Raw genomic sequence first — 20,881 nt, forward strand, 5'->3', positions numbered from 1 at the left:
AACACCTTTACTGACATATTCATGCTCCAAATTTTATTTTGCAAAATGTCGTTTGAAATGCTGCCTGCCAGGAAGACAAAGCCTGGCAGTGCACTTCAACGCTGAATGAAACATCCTCTGGAGTGTTCAACTTCCTAACTTCTGACCTTGCCGAAACACAACTAGTATTGCATGGGCAGAGGCAGTTGAGATTCAATGGAACCAGAATTATATCAAATTTCTGGTATATGACTATAACTAAATAATAAATTAAAGAAGCTAGGAGCACACTTCTTATTTGCAGGGATTGAGGTGTGTGTGTTTTTTGGCTCAAACAATGAACCTATTCAAAATGTCAAGTGCATCCCTGAATCAACATAAATAGTGACCATCCGGTTTTAAAAAAAGACTGAGCCCCTCTTGATACACACATGCCTTTTTCTATGGTTCATCATACTGCACTACATTCATGGCCCCTGCAGTGGGTGGGGCTCAACTGTACACCTAACTAAGGGATCGGGTGGGTAATGAAAGGGGCGACCACCGTTTGTGTGCCAGCCATGCAGCTGTCTGAAGAGAGATAAAACTGTAGTTGCCCAGCAGCCCAGAACCATATAACAACCCCTATTTGTCATCCTTAACTTGGAAAAAAAGCTACAGACCATTTCGGAATTTCTGATTTAAAAATCTATATGATAGCTGACATTGAAGTAGTTACAAACTAGCCAGTCCTATGATTTGTCAAGGCCCTCAGGCCCTAGCTTGTTCACTCTGGTGCAGCACAGTCGACATCTTGCGGAATCTTTGGTTTGTTTGTTAGCATCTCACTGCTAAGGTTTGCAAGCATTATGATAACAAGCGATAGTAGCTGTTTACAACAGTAGTAGCTGTACCACCTAGTTAACGTTAGTTGTTGTAAACAGCTAGTTTGCTATCATGATGCTGGCAAATCTTAGTAGTGAGATGGCTACCTACCTAACCAATGCTTGCTATCTGATTATTAGCGTTATATCCTAAACAAACAAAATATCAAACTATCGAAGAGAGAATGACTAACGCGCTAGCTATCAACAACGATAGCTAGCTAACGTTATCTAGTTAAGGTAACTAACGTTAGCGATCTAACGTAAGTTAGCTAACCTTAAATGTTGGCAGTACTAGTACTGTACGAGCCAAACATCGAGTTACTGTGGGACAATTTTATGGGAATACCTACGCCAATGTTGCCGTGGTAGGCCAGTTGCAGCAGCAAACCGGTACAATCACAGAGGACCGTTCGTGTTCAAACATCAAGAAGTAGCTAACAGCTACTACTAGCTAGCCTGCTATCTATGCAAACTAGCATGGAGGCGGCCTGCGAGGAAAACATGCAAACATAACTATAACACTAGTTCAATGACTTACCAAACAAGTTGATTAGTATAACAGTTGTTTACGGATTCCCAATAACCGTGAAATAATTGCAGTAAGCAATAACTCGTTAGCTCGATACGTCTATTCCACAACGTTTCTGAACTCCCTCTTTCGGGTTACAGCGCTTGCTAATGTTAGCTGTCATAATGAGAAGACGCGCTCCACCCGCATGCGCACTGGGCATAGAATGCTCTTGGACGCGGTCAGTGCTTTCTTGCGTCCTTGGAATGTCTCTACCCTAAAATCTTAACCCTTACCTTAACTGTTTTACATTTCAACTTCATTGAGGGTGACGTCCGAGTTTGGACTTTACAATGATGCCGTTTAGACGTTTTCCTCTTGGAGACTCAAGGCTGTTAAGGTCAGAAATAATTTAAGAAATTAGCAGGTCAACTCTTTTTTCATCTGTATGAACGCCCATTACATACTTTGCCCGTGAGTTGTGGGCCATGCGGTGCGTTCTGGGTAATTCTGGGACAAGGTAACCAGGGCCTTTTCTCATTTAGAAAAGTCTGTCCTTCACTCTCTCTCCTTTGGCTGCTCTCCTCCATGACCTGGAAACCAATAAGTAGTCAAGGAGACATCAATTCTTTAGTAGGCAAAATGAAGAGTGTCCTCCCCTCCTCGATAGCCACCTTTCAAATACATTACGTATTTGATACCGTTCCACTGATTCCGCTCCAGCCATTACCACAAGCCCATCCTCCCCAATTAAGGTGTCACCAACCTCCTGTGATCCTACATGAGTCTGCAGAAAAGTTTTGAAATCAGCCACACCCCCATTGAATTAGTTTTTGTTTTGTCGGAGGAGAAAAGCATGCACGTTTCAAAACAATATGCTAATTATCAATGTATCTATCAAATGTTTTGCACAACTAACTAAGTTAGTTTTTATCACTTTACACACTTATTTTGAGATCCCTGTAAACATAATTTGCCTGATGACGTACGGGTGGAGTAGATTTCATACAAGCACATTTTCGTCCACATTCCCTCTCCTCACCGCCTCTAGTCTATAACCTTTGACCTTCTTTAAAAAAGGAGGTGAGAGAAGACAGAGGATGCAGGAGTTGAGCAAACCAATAGAGAAAATGCCCATGACAAGGAAACTTATGGGGGGTGATAAGGGCCATATTTAAACCTCGTGAAGCTACTCATACCTCTCACGAAGTCACCTAATGTCTTCCTAACTCCATAAAATACCGCCATGAATTAACACTGTTAATGGAGACAAGTTTTTTTCTAAGGCGCCAAACTGCCGACGAGTTCACGTCACTTGACACGTACACGTCATGTAGACGTAGCGTTCACATCGTGTAACGTGGCACTGACACGTCATGTGTCGGTTTGCTTATAAGTTTATTATGTTTAGTTTATTATTAAAGATCTCACCATGAACGCCTTACAGACGTCGACATGTACATGATTTTGTAAAAAACAATATTTAATTGCCAGAGTAATCAATTCAATTTAATGTGTCGATTTAGCTAAAATAGGCTTATCACCTCAATACAAAAATTATTAGGCTAGTTGATATCGCAGCCAGCCACCATTACTGTGTAGTTACTGTATGCCTATTTCTCACATCAATACAGCCACAGGGGCTTCTTTGTTGGAGATAGCCCTATTCAGAAATAAGAGGTAACCTAGGTCTCTAGTGGCACTTTCAAAAGAACTCGTAATTCGGCAATCTCTGACTTTCGACTTCAGTGTGTTCAAGACAACTGGGAACTCGGAAGAGCTCAGACTGGGAAAAATAGTTTTGAACGTCATCAGATTCAGAAACTTGCATCTTTCTCTGACCTAAAAATCAACCATTTTCAATCGTTTTTTCCCCAGAGTTCCCAGTTTAACAGACACAATCACTGTCACTATGCAATCCTTAGGTTATACATTTCTGTGGAGATGTTTTATGGTCAAAAGCAGGGCTCGAATTGAGGGATATAGGCTTATCCCTTGTTATAGAGATGGGTAAAAAGCATATGCTACCCCTTGTTTGCTTAGCCTTAGAAAAAACAACGGTCCAGATTATGTAAAGCAATCTAGGCTATAACAATGATTACCTCCCCGATTATTCCTGCATAGTCTACTAGCCTATCGAAGGACTTGCTCAGCATCAACATGGTTTCTTGGTGGACCAATAGGCTTATGAAAACATTCATTTTTAAATTAAAAGCAAGTGTCACCATCACAGGAAAATATAGTTGAATTAAATGCTCTGTAATTTAGAATATTAGTGGTAGGCTATACCTACCACAAAAGACCAAAAATATAGAATCGGTATGGGTCTATCCATAGACCAAACAGTTTAACAGAAACACTTTATTACTCAGGAGAATCACCTTGAATCAGGCTATTCATTTCAGTGCAGTTGCGTTCTTAGTCTAAACGGAACCAAAAACACCCCAGCCTGTTATGATGACAGATCATGATAAAGCCTGAACATTTCAGCTATATTTGTCATTGATTTAACCCACAATCGCCTACATATTTCATACACATTGAGGCCTTTATTTAGTCTGGCTTTGACAAACAATAGATTGACTAGGATACATTGACTTTTCTCCACATTATATTTGTTCCCAATTAGGAAAATGTGGTCCTATTAATAAGCTTTTGTTTTCCTATTCATTTTCATAGGCTAACCATTGTGATTAATGATATTTAGCATCATCTGCTTTGATGAATAAACAGGCATCAGGGTATCAAAACAAAAACAATATTGCATTTAATTCAACCATATTTTCCTGTGATGGTGACACTTGCTTTTAATTTAAAAATTAATGTTTTCATAAGCCTATTTATTCAACCACAAGGGTTTACTAATGACGTATACCTTTTTTAAATCATAATAGATGATTGCTGAATTAGGCCAGCTTAAAATGAAAACATGCCAGCCAGACAAGTTAGTGTATGGGCGGCAGGTAGCCTAGCGGTTAGGAGAGTTAGGCCAGTAACGGTTGCTGATTTGAATCCGCGTGCTGACTAGGTGAAAAATCTGTCGATGTGCCCTTGAGCAAGGCACTTAACCCTAATTGCTCTGGAAAAAAGTGTCTGCTAAATGACTCAAATGTAAGAATAAAATGTATTTGCAATTCAGTAAACCTCTATTATGATTTTTTTAAAACACGTATACCTCATTAGTAAACCCTTGTGGTTGAATATATACAGTGGGGGGGGGGGGGGGGGGAGTATTTAGTCAGTCACCAATTGTGCAAGTTCTCCCACTTAAAAAGATGAGAGAGGCCTGTAATTTTCACCATAGGTACACTTCAACTATGACAGACAAAATTAGATTTTTTTTTTTTTATCACATTGTAGGATTTTTAATGAATTTATTTGCAAATTATGGTGTATTTGGTCAATAACAAAAGTTTATCTCAATACTTTGTGATATACCCTTTGTTGGCAATGACAGAGGTCAAACGTTTTCTGTAAGTCTTCACAAGGTTTTCACACACTGTTGCTGGTATTTTGGCCCATTCCTCCATGCATATCTCCTCTAGAGCAGTGATGTTTTGGGGCTGTTGCTGGGCAACACGGACTTTCAACTCCCTACAAAGATTTTCTATGGGGTTGAGATCTGGAGACTGGCTAGGCCACTCCAGGACCTTGAAATGCTTCTTACGAAGCCACTCCTTCGTTGCCCGGGCGGTGTGTTTGGGATCATTGTCATGATGAAAGACCCAGCAACGTTTCATCTTCAATGCCCTTGCTGATGGAAGGAGGTTTTCACTCAAAATCTCACGATACATGGCCCCATTCATTCTTTTATTTACACGGATCAGTCGTCCTGGTCCCTTTGCAGAAAAACAGGCCCAAAGCATGATATTTCGGCCCCCATGCTTCACAGTAGGTATGGTGTTCTTTGGATGCAACTCAGCATTCTTTCTCCTCCAAACACGACGAGTTTAGTTTTTACCAAAAAGTTATATTTTGGTGTCATCTGACCATATGACATTCTCCCAATCTTCTTCTGGATCATCCAAATGCTCTCTAGCAAACTTCAGATGGGCCTGGACATGTACTGGCTTAAACAGGGGGACACGCCTGGCACTGCAGGATTTGAGTCCCTGGCGGCGTAGTGTGTTACTGATGGTAGGCTTTGTTACTTTGGTCCCAGCTCTCTGCAGGTCATTCACTAGGTCCCCCCGTGTGGTTATGGGATTTTTGCTCACCGTTCTTATGATCATTTTGACCCCACGGGGTGAGATCTTGCGTGGAGCCCCAGATCGAGGGAGATTATCAGTGGTCTTGTATGTCTTTCCTAATAATTGCTCCCTCAGTTGATTTCTTCAAACCAAGTGGCTTACCTATTGCAGATTCAATCTTCCCAGCCTGGTGCAGGTCTACAATTTTGTTTCTGGTGTCCTTTGACAGCTCTTTGGTCTTGGCCATAGTGGAGTTTGGAGTGTGACTGTTTGAGGTTGTGGACAGGTCTTTTATACTGATAACAAGTTCAAACAGGTGCCATTAATACAGGTAACGAGTGGAGGACAGAGGAGCCTCTTAAAGAAGAAGTTACAGGTCTGTGAGAGCCAGAAATCTTGCTTGTTTGTAGGTGACCAAATACTTATTTTTCATTTGCAAATAAATTCATTAAAAATCCTAAAATGTGATTTTCTGGATTTTTCTTTCTCATTTTGTCATAGTTGAAGTGTACCTATGATGAAAATTACAGTCCTCTCTCATCTTTTTAAGTGGTAGAACTTGCACAATTGGTGGCTGACTAAATACTGTTTTGCCCCACTGTATATAGTGTAGGTCCTAGGATACAACAACGAATAATGTTGAACTAACAAATACCATCCAGGGATACCTTACAATTTACAATAATGAACACCTTGTGAAACAGCTGTGAAAACCAACCTGCCAATATTAAAGATTGAAATATATAAACTTAGATATTTGTTTTGGTACAGGTGTGTCAATTTACTTTCACAAATTTTCTCTACACTCACATAGCAATAATAGCCTGAAATACTTAACTCTGGTGGGTGGAGTCCAGGCACTGCTGCTCTGTTTGCTCTGAGTGTTTGCAACGCTAGTGTTTTTAGTTCATCTGTGTATCTCACATTACGTGCCCAGTATGATAGAGCAAGAACATTTCTTAGCAGATAATGACAACATGACAATAACAGTAGCTGTAGATGATGTAATGACATCAGGTGGATCCATTTCTGGGTGTTAGGCAGAACCCTTAGGTCCTGGAGAACAAGAGCAAAGTAAAGGGAACAGGGCAAGAGACAGAGAAGTAAACAAGCAAACACACAGGTTACAGGTTGATCAGGTTGATATGTAAAAAGACAGTTATTGAATTATTAAATTTAAATGTTTGACTAGACATACAATATTGTTAATGTCAGACAGAAAATAAAGGATACCCGTCTGTGGATACCTGTCAGTGGGGTGGATGAGGGAGGTAAGGGATGGTCCCTGGAAAAGATGAGAGAGGTGAGTTGTGAGAGAAACTCTGGGGTGGTGTCGTAACCACTTGAGTCATACACCTTAACAGTACCTACCTGGCAGCAGAGGTTACTAATTGTGACCCAGTAGTTAGCCTTGAGATTGACTATTTGGAGAACCCCTTGGCCAGTGTTGGTACTGTTGACAGCATGACGATGCCGCACACCGCGAGGAGGCAAATGCAAATAGTTATCGAAGATTTTAATTATCACCTTAACGGATGGTGGCCCCAGCTAGGAGCAAAAGAGCAGCATAGTTTCCCAGGTCTCGCCTTCCTTTCATCCTTCTTCCAAACCAAATAATTTGCCCGCATGTCAAAGCTCTTGGTCAGAAAATAAATTAACAGTGGACAATAGTTTTTACCTGATCAAAAACATTGCAGTGGACTTTCATTAACACGCAGGAGTCACGCAGATGTTAGTAAGGCGTTGGTATCACAATTTTTTTATTTTTTTATTTTTATTTCACCTTTATTTAAACAAGGTAGGCAAGTTGAGAACAAGTTCTAATTTACAATTGCGACCTGGCCAAGATAAAGTAAAGCAGTTTGACACATACAATAACACAGAGTTACACATGGAGTAAAACAAACATACAGTCAATAATACAGTAGAAAAATAAGTTGATATACAATGTGAGCAAATGAGGTGAGATGAGGGAGGTAAAGGCAAAAAAGGCCATGGTGGCGAAGTAAATACAATATAGCAAGTAAAACACTGGAATGGTAGATTTGCAGTGGAAGACTGTACAAAATAGAGATAGAAATAATGGCGTGCAAAGGAGCAAAATAAATAAATAAATACAGTAGGGGAAGAGGTAGTTGTTTGGGCTAAATTATAGATGGGCTATGTACAGGTGCAGTAATATGTGAGCTTCTCTGACAGCTGGTGCTTAAAGCTAGTGAGAGAGATAAGTGTTTCCAGTTTCAGAGATTTTTGTAGTTTGTTCCAGTCATTGGCAGCAGAGAACTGGAAGGAGAGGCGGCCAAAGGAAGAATTGGTTTTGGGAGTGACCAGAGAGATATAACTGCTGGAGCGCGTGCTACAGGTGGGTGCTGCTATGGTGACCAGCGAGCTGAGATAAGGCGGGACTTTACCAAGCAGTGTCTTGGAGATGACCTGGAGTCAGTGGGTTTGGCGACGAGTATGAAGCGAGATCCAGCCAAAGAGAGCGTACAGGTCGCAGGGGGATTTGGTGACAATACGGATGGCACTGTGATAGACTGCATCCAATTTACGTAATTTTATGACTGCATCCAATGATATTTTGTAAATGACATCGCCAAAGTCGAGGATCAGTAGGATGGTCAGTTTTACAAGGGTATGTTAGGCAGCATGAGTGAAGGATGCTTTGTTGCGAAATAGGAAGCCAATTCTAGATTTAACTTTGTATTGGAGATGTTTGAGGTGAGTCTGGAAGGAGAGTTTACAGTCTAACCAGACACCTAGGGATTTGTAGTTGTCCACATATTCTAAGTCAGAACCGTCCAGAGTAGTGATGCTGGGCGGGCAGGTGCAGGCAGCGATCGGTTGAAGAGCATGCATTTAGTTTTACTTGTATTTAAGAGCAGTTGGAGGCCATGGAAGGAGAGTTGTATGGCATTGAAGCTCGTCTGGAGGGTTGTTAACACAGTGTCCAAAGAAGGGCCAGAAATATGCAGAATGGTGTCATCTGCGTAGAGGTGGATCAGAGACTCACCAGCAGCAAGAGCGACATCATTGATGTATACAGAGAAGAGAGTCAGCCCAAGAATTGAACCCCGTGGCACACCATAGAGACTGCCAGAGGCCCGGACAACAGGCCCTCCGATTTGACACACTGAAGCCTATCAGAGAAGTAGTTGGTGAACCAGGTGAGGCAATCATTTGAGAAACCAAGGCTATCGAGTCTGCCGATGAGGATGTGGTGATTGACAGAGTCTAAAGCCTTGGCCAGGTCAATGAATACGACTGCACAGTATTGTTTCTTATCGATGGCGGTTAAGATATATTGTTTAGGACCTTCAGCGTGGCTGAGGTGCACCCATGACCAGCTCTGAAACCAGATTGCATAGCGGAGAAGGTGCAGTGGAATTCGAAATGGTCGGTAATCTGTTTGTTGACTTGGCTTTCGAAGACCTTAGAAAGGCAGGGTAGGATAGATATAGGTCTGCAGCAGTTTGGGTCAAGAGTGTCCCCATCTTTGAAGAGGGGGATGACCGCAGCTGCTTTCCAATCTTTGGGAATCTCAGACGACACGAAAGAGAGGTTGAACAGGCTAGTAATAGGGGTTGCAACAATTTCGGCAGATTATTTTAGAAAGAAAGGGTCCAAATTGTCTAGCCCTGCTGATTTGTAGGGGTCCAGATTTTGCAGCTCTTTCAGAACATCATCTGACTGGATTTGGGAGAAGGAGAAATGGGGAAGGCTTGGGTGAGTTGCTGTGGGGGGTGCAGTACTGTTGACCGGGTTAGGGGTAGCCAGGTGGAAAGTATGGCCAGCCGTAGAAAAATGCTTATTGAAATTCTCAATTATAGTGGATTTATTGGTGGTGACAGAGTTTCCTATCCTCAGTGCAGTGGGTAGCTGGGAGGAGGTGTTCTTATTCTCCATGGACTTTATAGAGTCCCAGAACGTTTTTGAGTTTGTGTTGCAGGAAGCAAATTTCTGCTTGAAAAAGCTAGCCTTTGCTTTTCTAACTGCCTGTGTAAATTGGTTTTCAGCTTCCCTGAAAAGTTACATATCATGGGGACTGTTCAATGCTAATGCAGAACGCATAGGATGTTTTTGTCTTGGTTAAAGGCAGTCAGGTCTGGAGAGAACCAAGGGCTATATCTGTTCCTGGTTATACATTTCTTGAATGGGGCATGCTTATTTAAGATGGTGAGGAAGGCATTTAAAAAAAAAACAGGCATCCTCTACTGACGGGAGTTAACGTATGTAACGTAACATGCAGGTGACATGCAGACGTTAGTAAGGCAGCCACACAGTGGTACAGTTTCCTGGGCTTAATTATGGCCCTCATCACCCCCCATAGAGACTCCTTCAAGGGGTGAATGGGAGTGAATTGGGCGCTCGCTCAAAAATCCAACATTAGAATGAATTACGTGAACAACAAGGACAACATTACTTATAATTTCCGAGATCTTAGGTATTTTACTTGTTATTTGTAATATCGTATCGTTTTGAAATCGTGACAATGCGTACTATTGAGGAAAATAAGCACTTTCTCGACTCATACCCTGTCTTTTTACAAGGGATTTCGTGACGATTAGTTTAGCAACCGCGTGACCTGATTGGTCGACAGTCTGCTGGGTTGGCCGTTATACATTTCTACATTCATTGACTTTCATTATAGTACAACGGTTTGATTTGTCTAATCTTAGCAATTTCTTCTTAGCTAGCTACATAGCCGGCTTTGTATCAAAGATAATTGCGTAATTATCGTATTTCGTCGTCCTAACGTAGTCTACACTGCTATCTGCCCAGCAGCTAGCCAGCTAGCAAACGTCCACCGTCTACCGAATAGCAGCACTGTAGAAACTATTTCACTCAACTGAACGACTTGATTAGTGTAGTGTTAGCTAGCTACATAGTTGTCTTTGCTGTCTTCGTATCCAAGATAATTGTGTAGTTTAGAGTGTGTAGTTTCAGAGTGATTATCCTAATTTACCGCGGTTAGCTAGCCAGCTATTTGTCGTCCTTAACGTAGGAGACACTGCTAGCTAGCCAACAGCTAGCCAACGTCTACCGAATAGAACTTCCGCACTCAACAACCCGGTCGCATTCCGCTTCGCTCCACAGGTAGTATCACATTTTCATTTCATTTCATTACAGTACAACGGTTTGATTTGTTTGATCGTAGCTAGCTACTTAGCTAGCTACATAGCCGTCTTTGTATCAAAGATAATTGTGTAGTCTAGAGCGATTTTCTAGGTTAGCTAGCCAGCTATTGTCGTTCTTTTAACGCAACGTAACGTAATCAACACTGCTAGCTAGCCAGCTAGCCCGGAATAGCAGCACTGTAGAAACTATTACACTCAACGGAACGACTTGATTAGTGTAGTGTCAACAACGCAGCCACTGCCAGCTAGCCTACAAAGTCAACAACGCAGCCACTGCCAGCTAGCCTACTCCAGCAGTACTGTATCATTTTAGTCAATAAGATTCTTGCTACGTAAGCTTAACTTTCTGAACATTCGAGACGTATAGTCCACTTGTCATTCCAATCTCCTTTGCATTAGCGTAGCCTCTTCTGTAGCCTGTCAACTATGTGTCTGTCTATCCCTGTTCTCTCCTCTCTGCACAGACCATACAAACGCTCCACACCGCGTGGCCGCGGCCACCCTAATCTGGTGGTCCCAGCGCGCACGACCCACGTGGAGTTCCAGGTCTCCGGTAGCCTCTGGAACTGCCAATCTGCGGCCAACAAGGCAGAGTTCATCTCAGCCTATGCCTCCCTCCAGTCCCTCGACTTCTTGGCACTGACGGAAACATGGATCACCACAGATAACACTGCTACTCCTACTGCTCTCTCTTCGTCCGCCCACGTGTTCTCGCTCACCCCGAGAGCTTCTGGTCAGCGGGGTGGTGGCACCGGGATCCTCATCTCTCCCAAGTGGTCATTCTCTCTTCCTCCCCTTACCCATCTGTCTATCGCCTCCTTTGAATTCCATGCTGTCACAGTTACCAGCCCTTTCAAGCTTAACATCCTTATCATTTATCGCCCTCCAGGTTCCCTCGGAGAGTTCATCAATGAGCTTGATGCCTTGATAAGCTCCTTTCCTGAGGACGGCTCACCTCTCACAGTTCTGGGCGACTTTAACCTCCCACGTCTACCTTTGACTCATTCCTCTCTGCCTCCTTCTTTCCACTCCTCTCCTCTTTTGACCTCACCCTCTCACCTTCCCCCCTACTCACAAGGCAGGCAATACGCTCGACCTCATCTTTACTAGATGCTGCTCTTCCACTAACCTCATTGCAACTCCCCTCCAAGTCTCCGACCACTACCTTGTATCCTTTTCCCTCTCGCTCTCATCCAACACTTCCCACACTGCCCCTACTCGGATGGTATCGCGCCGTCCCAACCTTCGCTCTCTCTCCCCCGCTACTCTCTCCTCGTCCATCCTATCATCTCTTCCCCCTGCTCAAACCTTCTCCAACCTATCTCCTGATTCTGCCTCCTCAACCCTCCTCTCCTCCCTTTCTGCATCCTTTGACTCTCTATGTCCCCTATCCTCCAGGCCGGCTCGGTCCTCCCCTCCCGCTCCGTGGCTCGACGACTCATTGCGAGCTCACAGAACAGGGCTCCGGGCAGCCGAGCGGAAATGGAGGAAAACTCGCCTCCCTGCGGACCTGGCATCCTTTCACTCCCTCCTCTCTACATTTTCCTCTTCTGTCTCTGCTGCTAAAGCCACTTTCTACCACTCTAAATTCCAAGCATCTGCCTCTAACCCTAGGAAGCTCTTTGCCACCTTCTCCTCCCTCCTGAATCCTCCCCCTCCTCCCTCTCTGCAGATGACTTCGTCAACCATTTTGAAAAGAAGGTCGACGACATCCGATCCTCGTTTGCTAAGTCAAACGACACCGCTGGTTCTGCTCACACTGCCCTACCCTGTGCTCTGACCTCTTTCTCCCCTCTCTCTCCAGATGAAATCTCGCGTCTTGTGACGGCTGGCCGCCCAACAACCTGCCCGCTTGACCCTATCCCCTCCTCTCTTCTCCAGACCATTTCCGGAGACCTTCTCCCTTACCTCACCTCGCTCATCAACTCATCCCTGACCGCTGGCTACGTCCCTTCCGTCTTCAAGAGAGCGAGAGTTGCACCCCTTCTGAAAAAACCTACACTCGATCCCTCCGATGTCAACAACTACAGACTCTACAACTCTTGAACGTGCCGTCCTTGGCCAGCTCTCCCGCTATCTCGCTCAGAATGACCTTCTTGATCCAAATCAGTCAGGTTTCAAGACTAGTCATTCAACTGAGACTGCTCTTCTCTGTATCACGGAGGCGCTCCGCACTGCTAAAGCTAACTCTCTCTCCTCTGCTCTCATCCTTCTAGACCTATCGGCTGCCTTCGATACTGTGAACCATCAGATCCTCCTCTCCACCCTCTCCGAGTTGGGCATCTCCGGCGCGGCCCACGCTTGGATTGCGTCCTACCTGACAGGTCGCTCCTACCAGGTGGCGTGGCGAGAATCTGTCTCCTCACCACGTGCTCTCACCACTGGTGTCCCCCAGGGCTCTGTTCTAGGCCCTCTCCTATTCTCGCTATACACCAAGTCACTTGGCTCTGTCATAACCTCACATGGTCTCTCCTATCATTGCTATGCAGACGACACACAATTAATCTTCTCCTTTCCCCCTTCTGATGACCAGGTGGCGAATCGCATCTCTGCATGTCTGGCAGACATATCAGTGTGGATGACGGATCACCACCTCAAGCTGAACCTCGGCAAGACGGAGCTGCTCTTCCTCCCGGGAAGGACTGCCCGTTCCATGATCTCGCCATCACGGTTGACAACTCCATTGTGTCCTCCTCCCAGAGCGCTAAGAACCTTGGCGTGATCCTGGACAACACCCTGTCGTTCTCAACTAACATCAAGGCGGTGGCCCGTTCCTGTAGGTTCATGCTCTACAACATCCGCAGAGTACGACCCTGCCTCACACAGGAAGCGGCGCAGGTCCTAATCCAGGCACTTGTCATCTCCCGTCTGGATTACTGCAACTCGCTGTTGGCTGGGCTCCCTGCCTGTGCCATTAAACCACTACAACTCATCCAGAACGCCGCAGCCCGTCTGGTGTTCAACCTTCCCAAGTTCTCTCACGTCACCCCGCTCCTCCGCTCTCTCCACTGGCTTCCAGTTGAAGCTCGCATCCGCTACAAGACCATGGTGCTTGCCTACGGAGCTGTGAGGGGAACGGCACCTCACTACCTCCAGGCTCTGATCAGGCCCTACACCCAAACAAGGGCACTGCGTTCATCCACCTCTGGCCTGCTCGCCTCCCTACCACTGAGGAAGTACAGTTCCCGCTCAGCCCAGTCAAAACTGTTCGCTGCTCTGGCCCCCCAATGGTGGAACAAACTCCCTCACGACGCCAGGACAGCGGAGTCAATCACCACCTTCCGGAGACACCTGAAACCCCACCTCTTTAAGGAATACCTAGGATAGGATAAAGTAATCCTTCTCACCTCCCCCCCTTAAAAGATTTAGATGCACTATTGTAAAGTGGCTGTTCCACTGGATGTCATAAGGTGAATGCACCAATTTGTAAGTCGCTCTGGATAAGAGCGTCTGCTAAATGACTTAAATGTAAATGTAAATGTAATGAGATCTCCTTATCTCCTTATTTCTTAAAGTATTTATGTTAAAGTGAGTCCCTAAAAGGTTCATCTCGTGGCTAAGGCTGGAGAATCCAAATCTAGAAAATCTTTGTTTATGACAAGCACACCTCATTTATTTATGTTTTTTCACTGTAAATATGTTGGAGGCATCCCTATAGTTCAAAGTATGTATACTCCTTGCACAATTAAATAAAGGGGCCAATTGCCTAGTCTAGTCCACCATCTATCTCTCTCTCTCTCTCTCTCTCTCTCTCTCTCTCTCTCTGTTGTGTGTTAATTGACGAAATAGACACATTTACTTTCTTAATTATGACTGAAAGAGTAACTATGATCATAATTTCTCCTGATGCGTTCTGCAGGCAATCTTGACTCTGAGTGAAATATGGTTGTGAAAGAAATGTAATATTTCCCCCCTACCTTGTTGAGAACTCCCCTGGGACACCCTCAAGGACCCATAGGGGACCCTGGACTCCAATTTGGGCCATAGTTGCAGTCTGTGAAGTTCATAAACAATCTGTTTTCAAATGTTAGGATAATAGACCTAGAGTGGCAAAGATACCTCCTGGAGAAAATATAGTGTGTATCTAGTCATAGAATATTTCTCAATATAGACTGAGTATGAATAAAACAGATTTGTAGACTATAAGCTACAAACTTTGTTTTCAAATAATATGAAGGGACAGTTTTTGACTTTTCTGATTTGCCACTTTAGCAATGTCTAGATTTCATCAATAGGTGGTGCTCAAGTTCTATGATTTCATATACACTCTTCAAAATGGCTTTCCTCCAGGTTCTTCTCTCCATCCAGCTCCATTTGTATAGACAAACAAAGATACAGCACTCTCTAACATAAGAATATTGAGATGTCTATTTTAGGAGCAGCAGTAGTGCTGGTTTCTCACATGTGCCTGCATATTGCAGGGTGATGCACTATTGTGATGGGATAGTGTCTGTTGGCAAATTCAGTCACTATCAACATTTAAGTCATATTGAGATACCATTTAAATGATTATCTGCATTGTCTTGGTCTGTTTAATGGGCTGTAGGCTTTCTGGAGTTCTAGCTTGCAGTGCAGAGAATGGTCTTTAACGTGACGTGGCTGATTTGATTTACAGTTTGTCAATGCATCAGTTAGACGAGGATGTTCAATTTATTCAGTCTTCAAGTAATTCCGACTGTCCTTCAGGGCTATCTGATAGAAGTGTGAATAACTACAGACTTTCCATATACATAGTGTTTATTTTGGTCATAAATTGTAAGACCAACAAAAATAAAGGGGAAAGACTAAATACCAAGTTGTTATTGTGTCCTTCAACTTAGTCTATGTATCACATTGTATGATCATTGTTTTAGTGATTTGTACGGTTTACTCGAGAGCCTTGATATGCCTGAATATAAGGCTCTGCATGGTTTACTCTAGAAGAGAAATGCAAAGAGAAAAGTGCGTCTTTATTTTCAGTTTATTATACATGGGTTATAAACGTCACAAAATAGAAAATTGGGTGACATCTTGCAGGAGGAAAAAATAGCAACTTTAGATTTGTCAGGTTCTATCAATGGAAACATAACATGCTTGTTTCAGTGCTGTGTAGATGCATTAGGAGACATTCTGTATCATTTATGTTCAAGTGCAAAAGAAGCTCACAGCAGCTCAAAGCTCCAACTTATCATTACCAATATGTCCTGTTTAAATGTTAAGTTGCTCTTTTGTTTCTTCTTTTTATTGCATTTGTGTTCATTTACAGGTATGAAATACATTGGGCGGAATAGGATATTAATAGATATCCTTCAACAAATGTGTTTAGTTAAAACATTTTTTCCTCAACCAAAAATAGTAGTACTAATATTTCATATATCTTCGAAAATAATATTCAATTCCCAAGCATTGAATGTCAGTTTATTATAACCATTGTCAGTCTTATCATGAGCATAATCAATATTTAAATACCTGAATATAAATAACGTGCTTTAAGCAAAATAAATGTTCATTTGCAATGTCAAGCAAATGCACCACATTAATTTACAGTCAAGAGTCAAGCCTTACAAAACAAATCCACACATTGCTTTCTGTCAAATGCATTTTCTACTGAAGGCCACTATCAAACAAGTTATCAAGCGTGTTACAATGAATTTAGCAGTGTAGAATCAGTACAAAATCTAAACAAAGTGATGAAAGAGGGTGCAATTCAAATGCCTAAAACAAAATCAACAACTGGGAAACTCAAGGGGTGAGAGGATTCAGAGCGTAGATGTAGACACATGATTTTCTTTATCCATATGTAGGCATAATTATTATCAGCAGTGATATTAATAGTATTAACTAAGATTTCTACCCAGACCCTGGCACAACACAGCAATTTCAAGAGATTCTTGAATTTCAAATTAGAATAATTTCTGGATATATTGAAGCATCTGCAGAAATACAACAGTCAGTATTTTTAAATATATTCCAGCTGCTGAGAAAAGCTTCAACAAGTAGAACACTGGTGGAGATTATGCTTTGAAGCTTTAATCTAGTTTACTTTATAAATGCTCTTAATAGTAGTGCCTCCCTCAGTTATATTCAGTTATATTTTTTATTATTTGTGCTTGTTCCAACCCAGTTCATATGGTATCAACACAGACAGTACCTTGTCTAAACAGGGATTAAAATTAAATAATGACTTGTAAAATACAGTATGACCATTTTACATGCAGATCAAACTATTTCAGTGTAACAGGATCAAAACAATGCTACTTCAACCAAAAACTACAATGATAAAGTGTTACATTATAGTTTGTTTGTGTGTGCAACGTCAGTCAACCTTTCCTGCACATTGTTTGTATGAATCACTTCTAAATGATATCTAATTCTTAGTGATTAATATGCAAACATTACTACTGGTAGTCTTATTAAAGGGATACTTCAGGATTATGGCAATTAAGCCCTTTTTCTACTTCCCCAGAATCAGATGAACTCATGGATACCATTTCTATGTCTCTGCATCCAGTTTGAAGGAAGTTAGAGGTAGTTTCGCGAGCCAATGCTAACTAGCGTTAGCACGAAGAGTGGAAGTCTATGGTATCTACTAGTATGCTGGCAGTTACCATAGACATCCAGTCATTGCGCTAACGCTAGTTAGTAATTGTGCTAGTTAGAGACATAAAATAGTATCCACGAGTTCATGTGATAATGGGGAAATAGATAAAGGGCTTCACTGATAAAATCCTATAGGAACCCTTTAACAATCTTCCTTTCTGATGTAAAATACATGTGTATCTACAAACATCCATCATAAATATCTGTTAAATCACATGTACATACATGTACATATAGGTGACATCAGAGGTGCACAGGTCAGTACTATATAATATCATCCAGGAGATGGGGGGTACCCACCCAGTCTAGCATTCTAGGCTCAGAAGCAGCCATGATCATACACATGAACTGCTTCCCTGTTCTCTTATCTATGGGGTAAATGGTAGTGGGCGTGAATCTCTTGTTGCTCTCCACAAATTCACAGAGTTGACGGTATATTTTGGGATACTCATGACGCAGGAAGACTCCCCTGGTCCTGAGCTCACGTTGGATATTGATAAAGCAGATCTCTCTGGCTTTCATACCCTCCTTTCCCTCTTTGTCAATATCAGGTGTGCCTGGTGGCGGGGTGAGAATGAGTGTCTCCATGTCACTTTCCTTCTTGAAGACCTTTTTATCTGGGCTGGAGGAGGCCAACGAAATCTTTGCATATTTTCGGACTGTTGGTGTTTGGACTCTTGGTGAAGGTCTGTTAGGCACTAGTTCACCAACAGCTATGGATACATTCAAGAGAAAACATTCATTGGGGTCATACTCATTGCCAGCCTGCTGCAGGTCCTTACAGTATTCCCCCAAGTTGTCTTTGAAGCTGTCCAGCTCTCTTAGAGACAGATATGTTGGCGACATGACAAGGCTCTCAAGCCCAACCTTCAGGAAGTTGTCAGCAGTCCCTGGGTTAGCAAAGCCCAGGAAAAGAATGCCTCTCCCTCTGGAAAGGTAGCCAGCTTTGGTAATGCGAGAGAAGGCTTTATGGATCTCAGAGTTCTCTCTGCAGTACTTCAGCATGTGCCTGCACACACTACTGATACGCCCATATAGACAGTTCTCTTTATGGCTGTCCCAGTCATCCCGACGGCAGTTCCGGGAGCAGTAGAAGGTGTAGCAACTATGACAGGATTTGAAGTAAAGACAGGCATTGAACAGGGTCTCTGTCCGCTTGCACTTCTTGTTGGCACACATCATGGTGTCATCGTCGTCTGTGCTGTGGTCTGGGGAGATCTCCTCTGGACTCCTTTGTATGCTCTGTAAGCCATCACACCCACTGTCTGGGTCTTTGATTGTGTCAGGGCTGGTTTTAGTGGAGGCGATTGGTGAGCTCAGAGTTCCTAGACTCTCTAGGCCTCCTAGACTCTCTAGGCCTGAAGATATTAGCTTTCCTTTTTCATCATCCTCACAAATCAACTGTTTTAGTTGGTCCATTAGATCCTGACTAGGCCGCCTGCTGGTCGAGGGTTTGTAATCAGTGACAAGATCAGCTAGCAGCTCGTCCAGTTGCTCTAGGCTCTGCTGCAGGGAATAATCTTTGTGTTGTCTGTCTTTGGTCAGCTCCGCTGACTCAGATGGCTGCTCTTGATGACGAAGAACATTTAGAGTTGGCACCTTTTCACAATCCAGTGCATCCCAGGTGGCTGAACGCACATCTTGCAGTTTGTGGTTGCGTGCGCGTATGTCATTGTCGGTTATCGTGATCTCAGGAGTTACAAACCATAGCCCAGCCTTAGTGTTCCTTCCAGGATTGTTTGGACCTTTCTCTAAGGAGTTTTCAGAGACGGACAGGGCAGCATAGCGCCTTGGTGAGCTAGATAGATTGAGTATAACTGGCTTTGGTGTATCATTAGGAAACAGAGCATGTCTCCCCTGGTATAACAGATTATCATAGCTGCGTCCACACGGCACTGCTTGCTCCCTGTCATGACGAGGATAAAGAATGTTGTCCCAGGACTTTGAGTGTTTTCTGACTTCTGCTCCCAGTCTGGTTGGCTCCACATAACTGTTTTCAAACCAGGGGGACATTACTGGCTCTTGTCTTACTCTCTGTGGTGTCAGCTGAGAGGACTGGTTAGAGTATCCAGATATACTTGAACAATACCAGTCATCTGCATAGGCCTGGGACATTTGTGTACGTCGACGGCCCTCCGTGTGATATGCCCTGTAAGGAATATACTGTTCTGCTGGGGGGTTGTACGGCTTGCTGTATAACATCCTGGAGCCATTAGACTGACAGGGATAGCCCCTGGGTTCTTCCCCATAGTACGCTCTTGCCTGTTGTGTTTGAGCAAAGTATGGCCCTGCCTCACTTGTGGAGTAAGGTCTGGTATAGACAGCCTGCACAGGGTCTCTGCTGGACATGTGTTGCTCTGTGTAATAGGGCCGGACTGGGAGAGTGTGAACCCAGCGAGTCCGTGGATCATGCACATACTGACCATTAAGAGTACTGCCTTGGCTGGTGAGGCTGGAATTATCATCCTGATAGTACGCTCTAGCAGAGGGGTGGACAGGGTATCTGGTCGGATCCTCAGTGTAGAAGAATTTAGTGGGTATATTGGGGTTTGAAAGAGTCCTCTGCTCCCTTGACAAGTATTCCCTTGGCATTATAGTGGAGGACACCCTTCGCATGTCTACTGGCTGGATGTAGCTGGGGGGCCCGCAGGTAGTGTACTGATATGTTTGTCTATAATCGCCACTGTAACAGTCGTTTGGTGTGGGTGTCCGTACCTGCCGTGGCACAGACAGACCTCTGCTCTGACTGAAGTAGGAGTATCTCTGCCAGGGATGTTCAGTCCTCATGCTCTGAGACCTCCTGGATGTGTGCTGCAGGACCGCTGCATCTGGCTTGATATCCACACGACACCTGACATGAGGAGTGATGGCTGGCTCATCCTGTTTACTCTCCTCAGAGAAACAGTCTGAGACGTAGAGGGGAGAGTGTGGTTGCAGTTTTATAGGGTGTACCTCGTTCGAAAAAGCCTGGTTAGAGGAGTAAGAGTCCCGGTGTGGTTCAGATGTCCTTAGAGGGGGGTCTGGTACAGCCTGTGGGACACCTCGTCCTCTCCTGGTTACCGGTGGAGAGACTGACAGGGGCACAGGGGTAAGGGTGGTCTTGACTCTTGGAGCACTTTTTGATCTTGTCCTTTTCTTTGAATCTGACCTCGTGGCCTGACTGGTTTTGTCTGGGTTGGCATGCTGTGGTGGGGGTAGTCTAGTGTTGAACAGATCAGGGGACGAGAAACGGAGGTGTCCTGGATGATCCAGGCCATTCCAGGTCACCTCTTTATGCACCCTCTGATGCTCAGTCCTCTTGTAAGGATACTCCATTGAGGCAGAAAAGGGCTGTGGGTCGTCCAATGACTCAAGGTAGTCAAAGCTACGGCAGTGTCTTTTGTTAATGGTTTCCGTGTGTCGCTCCAGTTTGTCAATCATTTGCAAGTCACATTGTTGGAAGGGGCTGAGCGAAACGGAGTGCCCAGTGATGGGATTTAGTTTGATGTCCCGATACAGAGTAGATACCAGTATATCAGGGGGATCTGTGCGTGTCATTTTATAGGGACTCCTTCGATCTCCCCATTCAGATTGGTTCAAGATCAATATGGCCTGAGAAAAGAAAGAGAAAAGCATTTTATA

General features: G+C 43.7%; 2 protein-coding genes across 6 annotated transcripts in view; both read right to left on the bottom strand.

The window, feature by feature from the left end:
* The window catches only part of LOC115111545 (GTPase-activating protein and VPS9 domain-containing protein 1-like), a 30,419-nt gene extending 28,596 nt beyond the window's left edge, over positions 1-1,823 (bottom strand). For 2 of the 5 annotated variants that reach the window (XM_029637699.2, XM_029637697.2), the window contains exon 1: positions 1,650-1,823. In XM_029637699.2, the coding sequence (XP_029493559.2) occupies positions 1,650-1,676 (27 nt within the window). In that variant the 5' untranslated portion in view covers positions 1,677-1,823. Of the gene's footprint in view, positions 1-1,383; positions 1,553-1,649 lie in introns of those variants that run through there. The other 3 variants (XM_029637701.2, XM_029637700.2, XM_029637696.2) reach the window with 2 other exon arrangements.
* A 13,788-nt stretch (positions 1,824-15,611) lies between these two features.
* LOC115111546 (apical junction component 1 homolog) lies at positions 15,612-20,835 on the bottom strand. Its single transcript, XM_029637702.2, has one exon. The coding sequence runs from the start codon at positions 20,795-20,797 to the stop codon at positions 17,525-17,527; it is 3,273 nt and encodes a 1,090-aa protein (XP_029493562.2). The 5' UTR covers positions 20,798-20,835; the 3' UTR covers positions 15,612-17,524.
* Between the last annotated feature and the right edge of the window lie 46 nt (positions 20,836-20,881).

Source organism: Oncorhynchus nerka, linkage group LG27, assembly GCF_034236695.1.
Source record: "Oncorhynchus nerka isolate Pitt River linkage group LG27, Oner_Uvic_2.0, whole genome shotgun sequence".
Lineage (NCBI taxonomy): Eukaryota > Metazoa > Chordata > Actinopteri > Salmoniformes > Salmonidae > Oncorhynchus > Oncorhynchus nerka.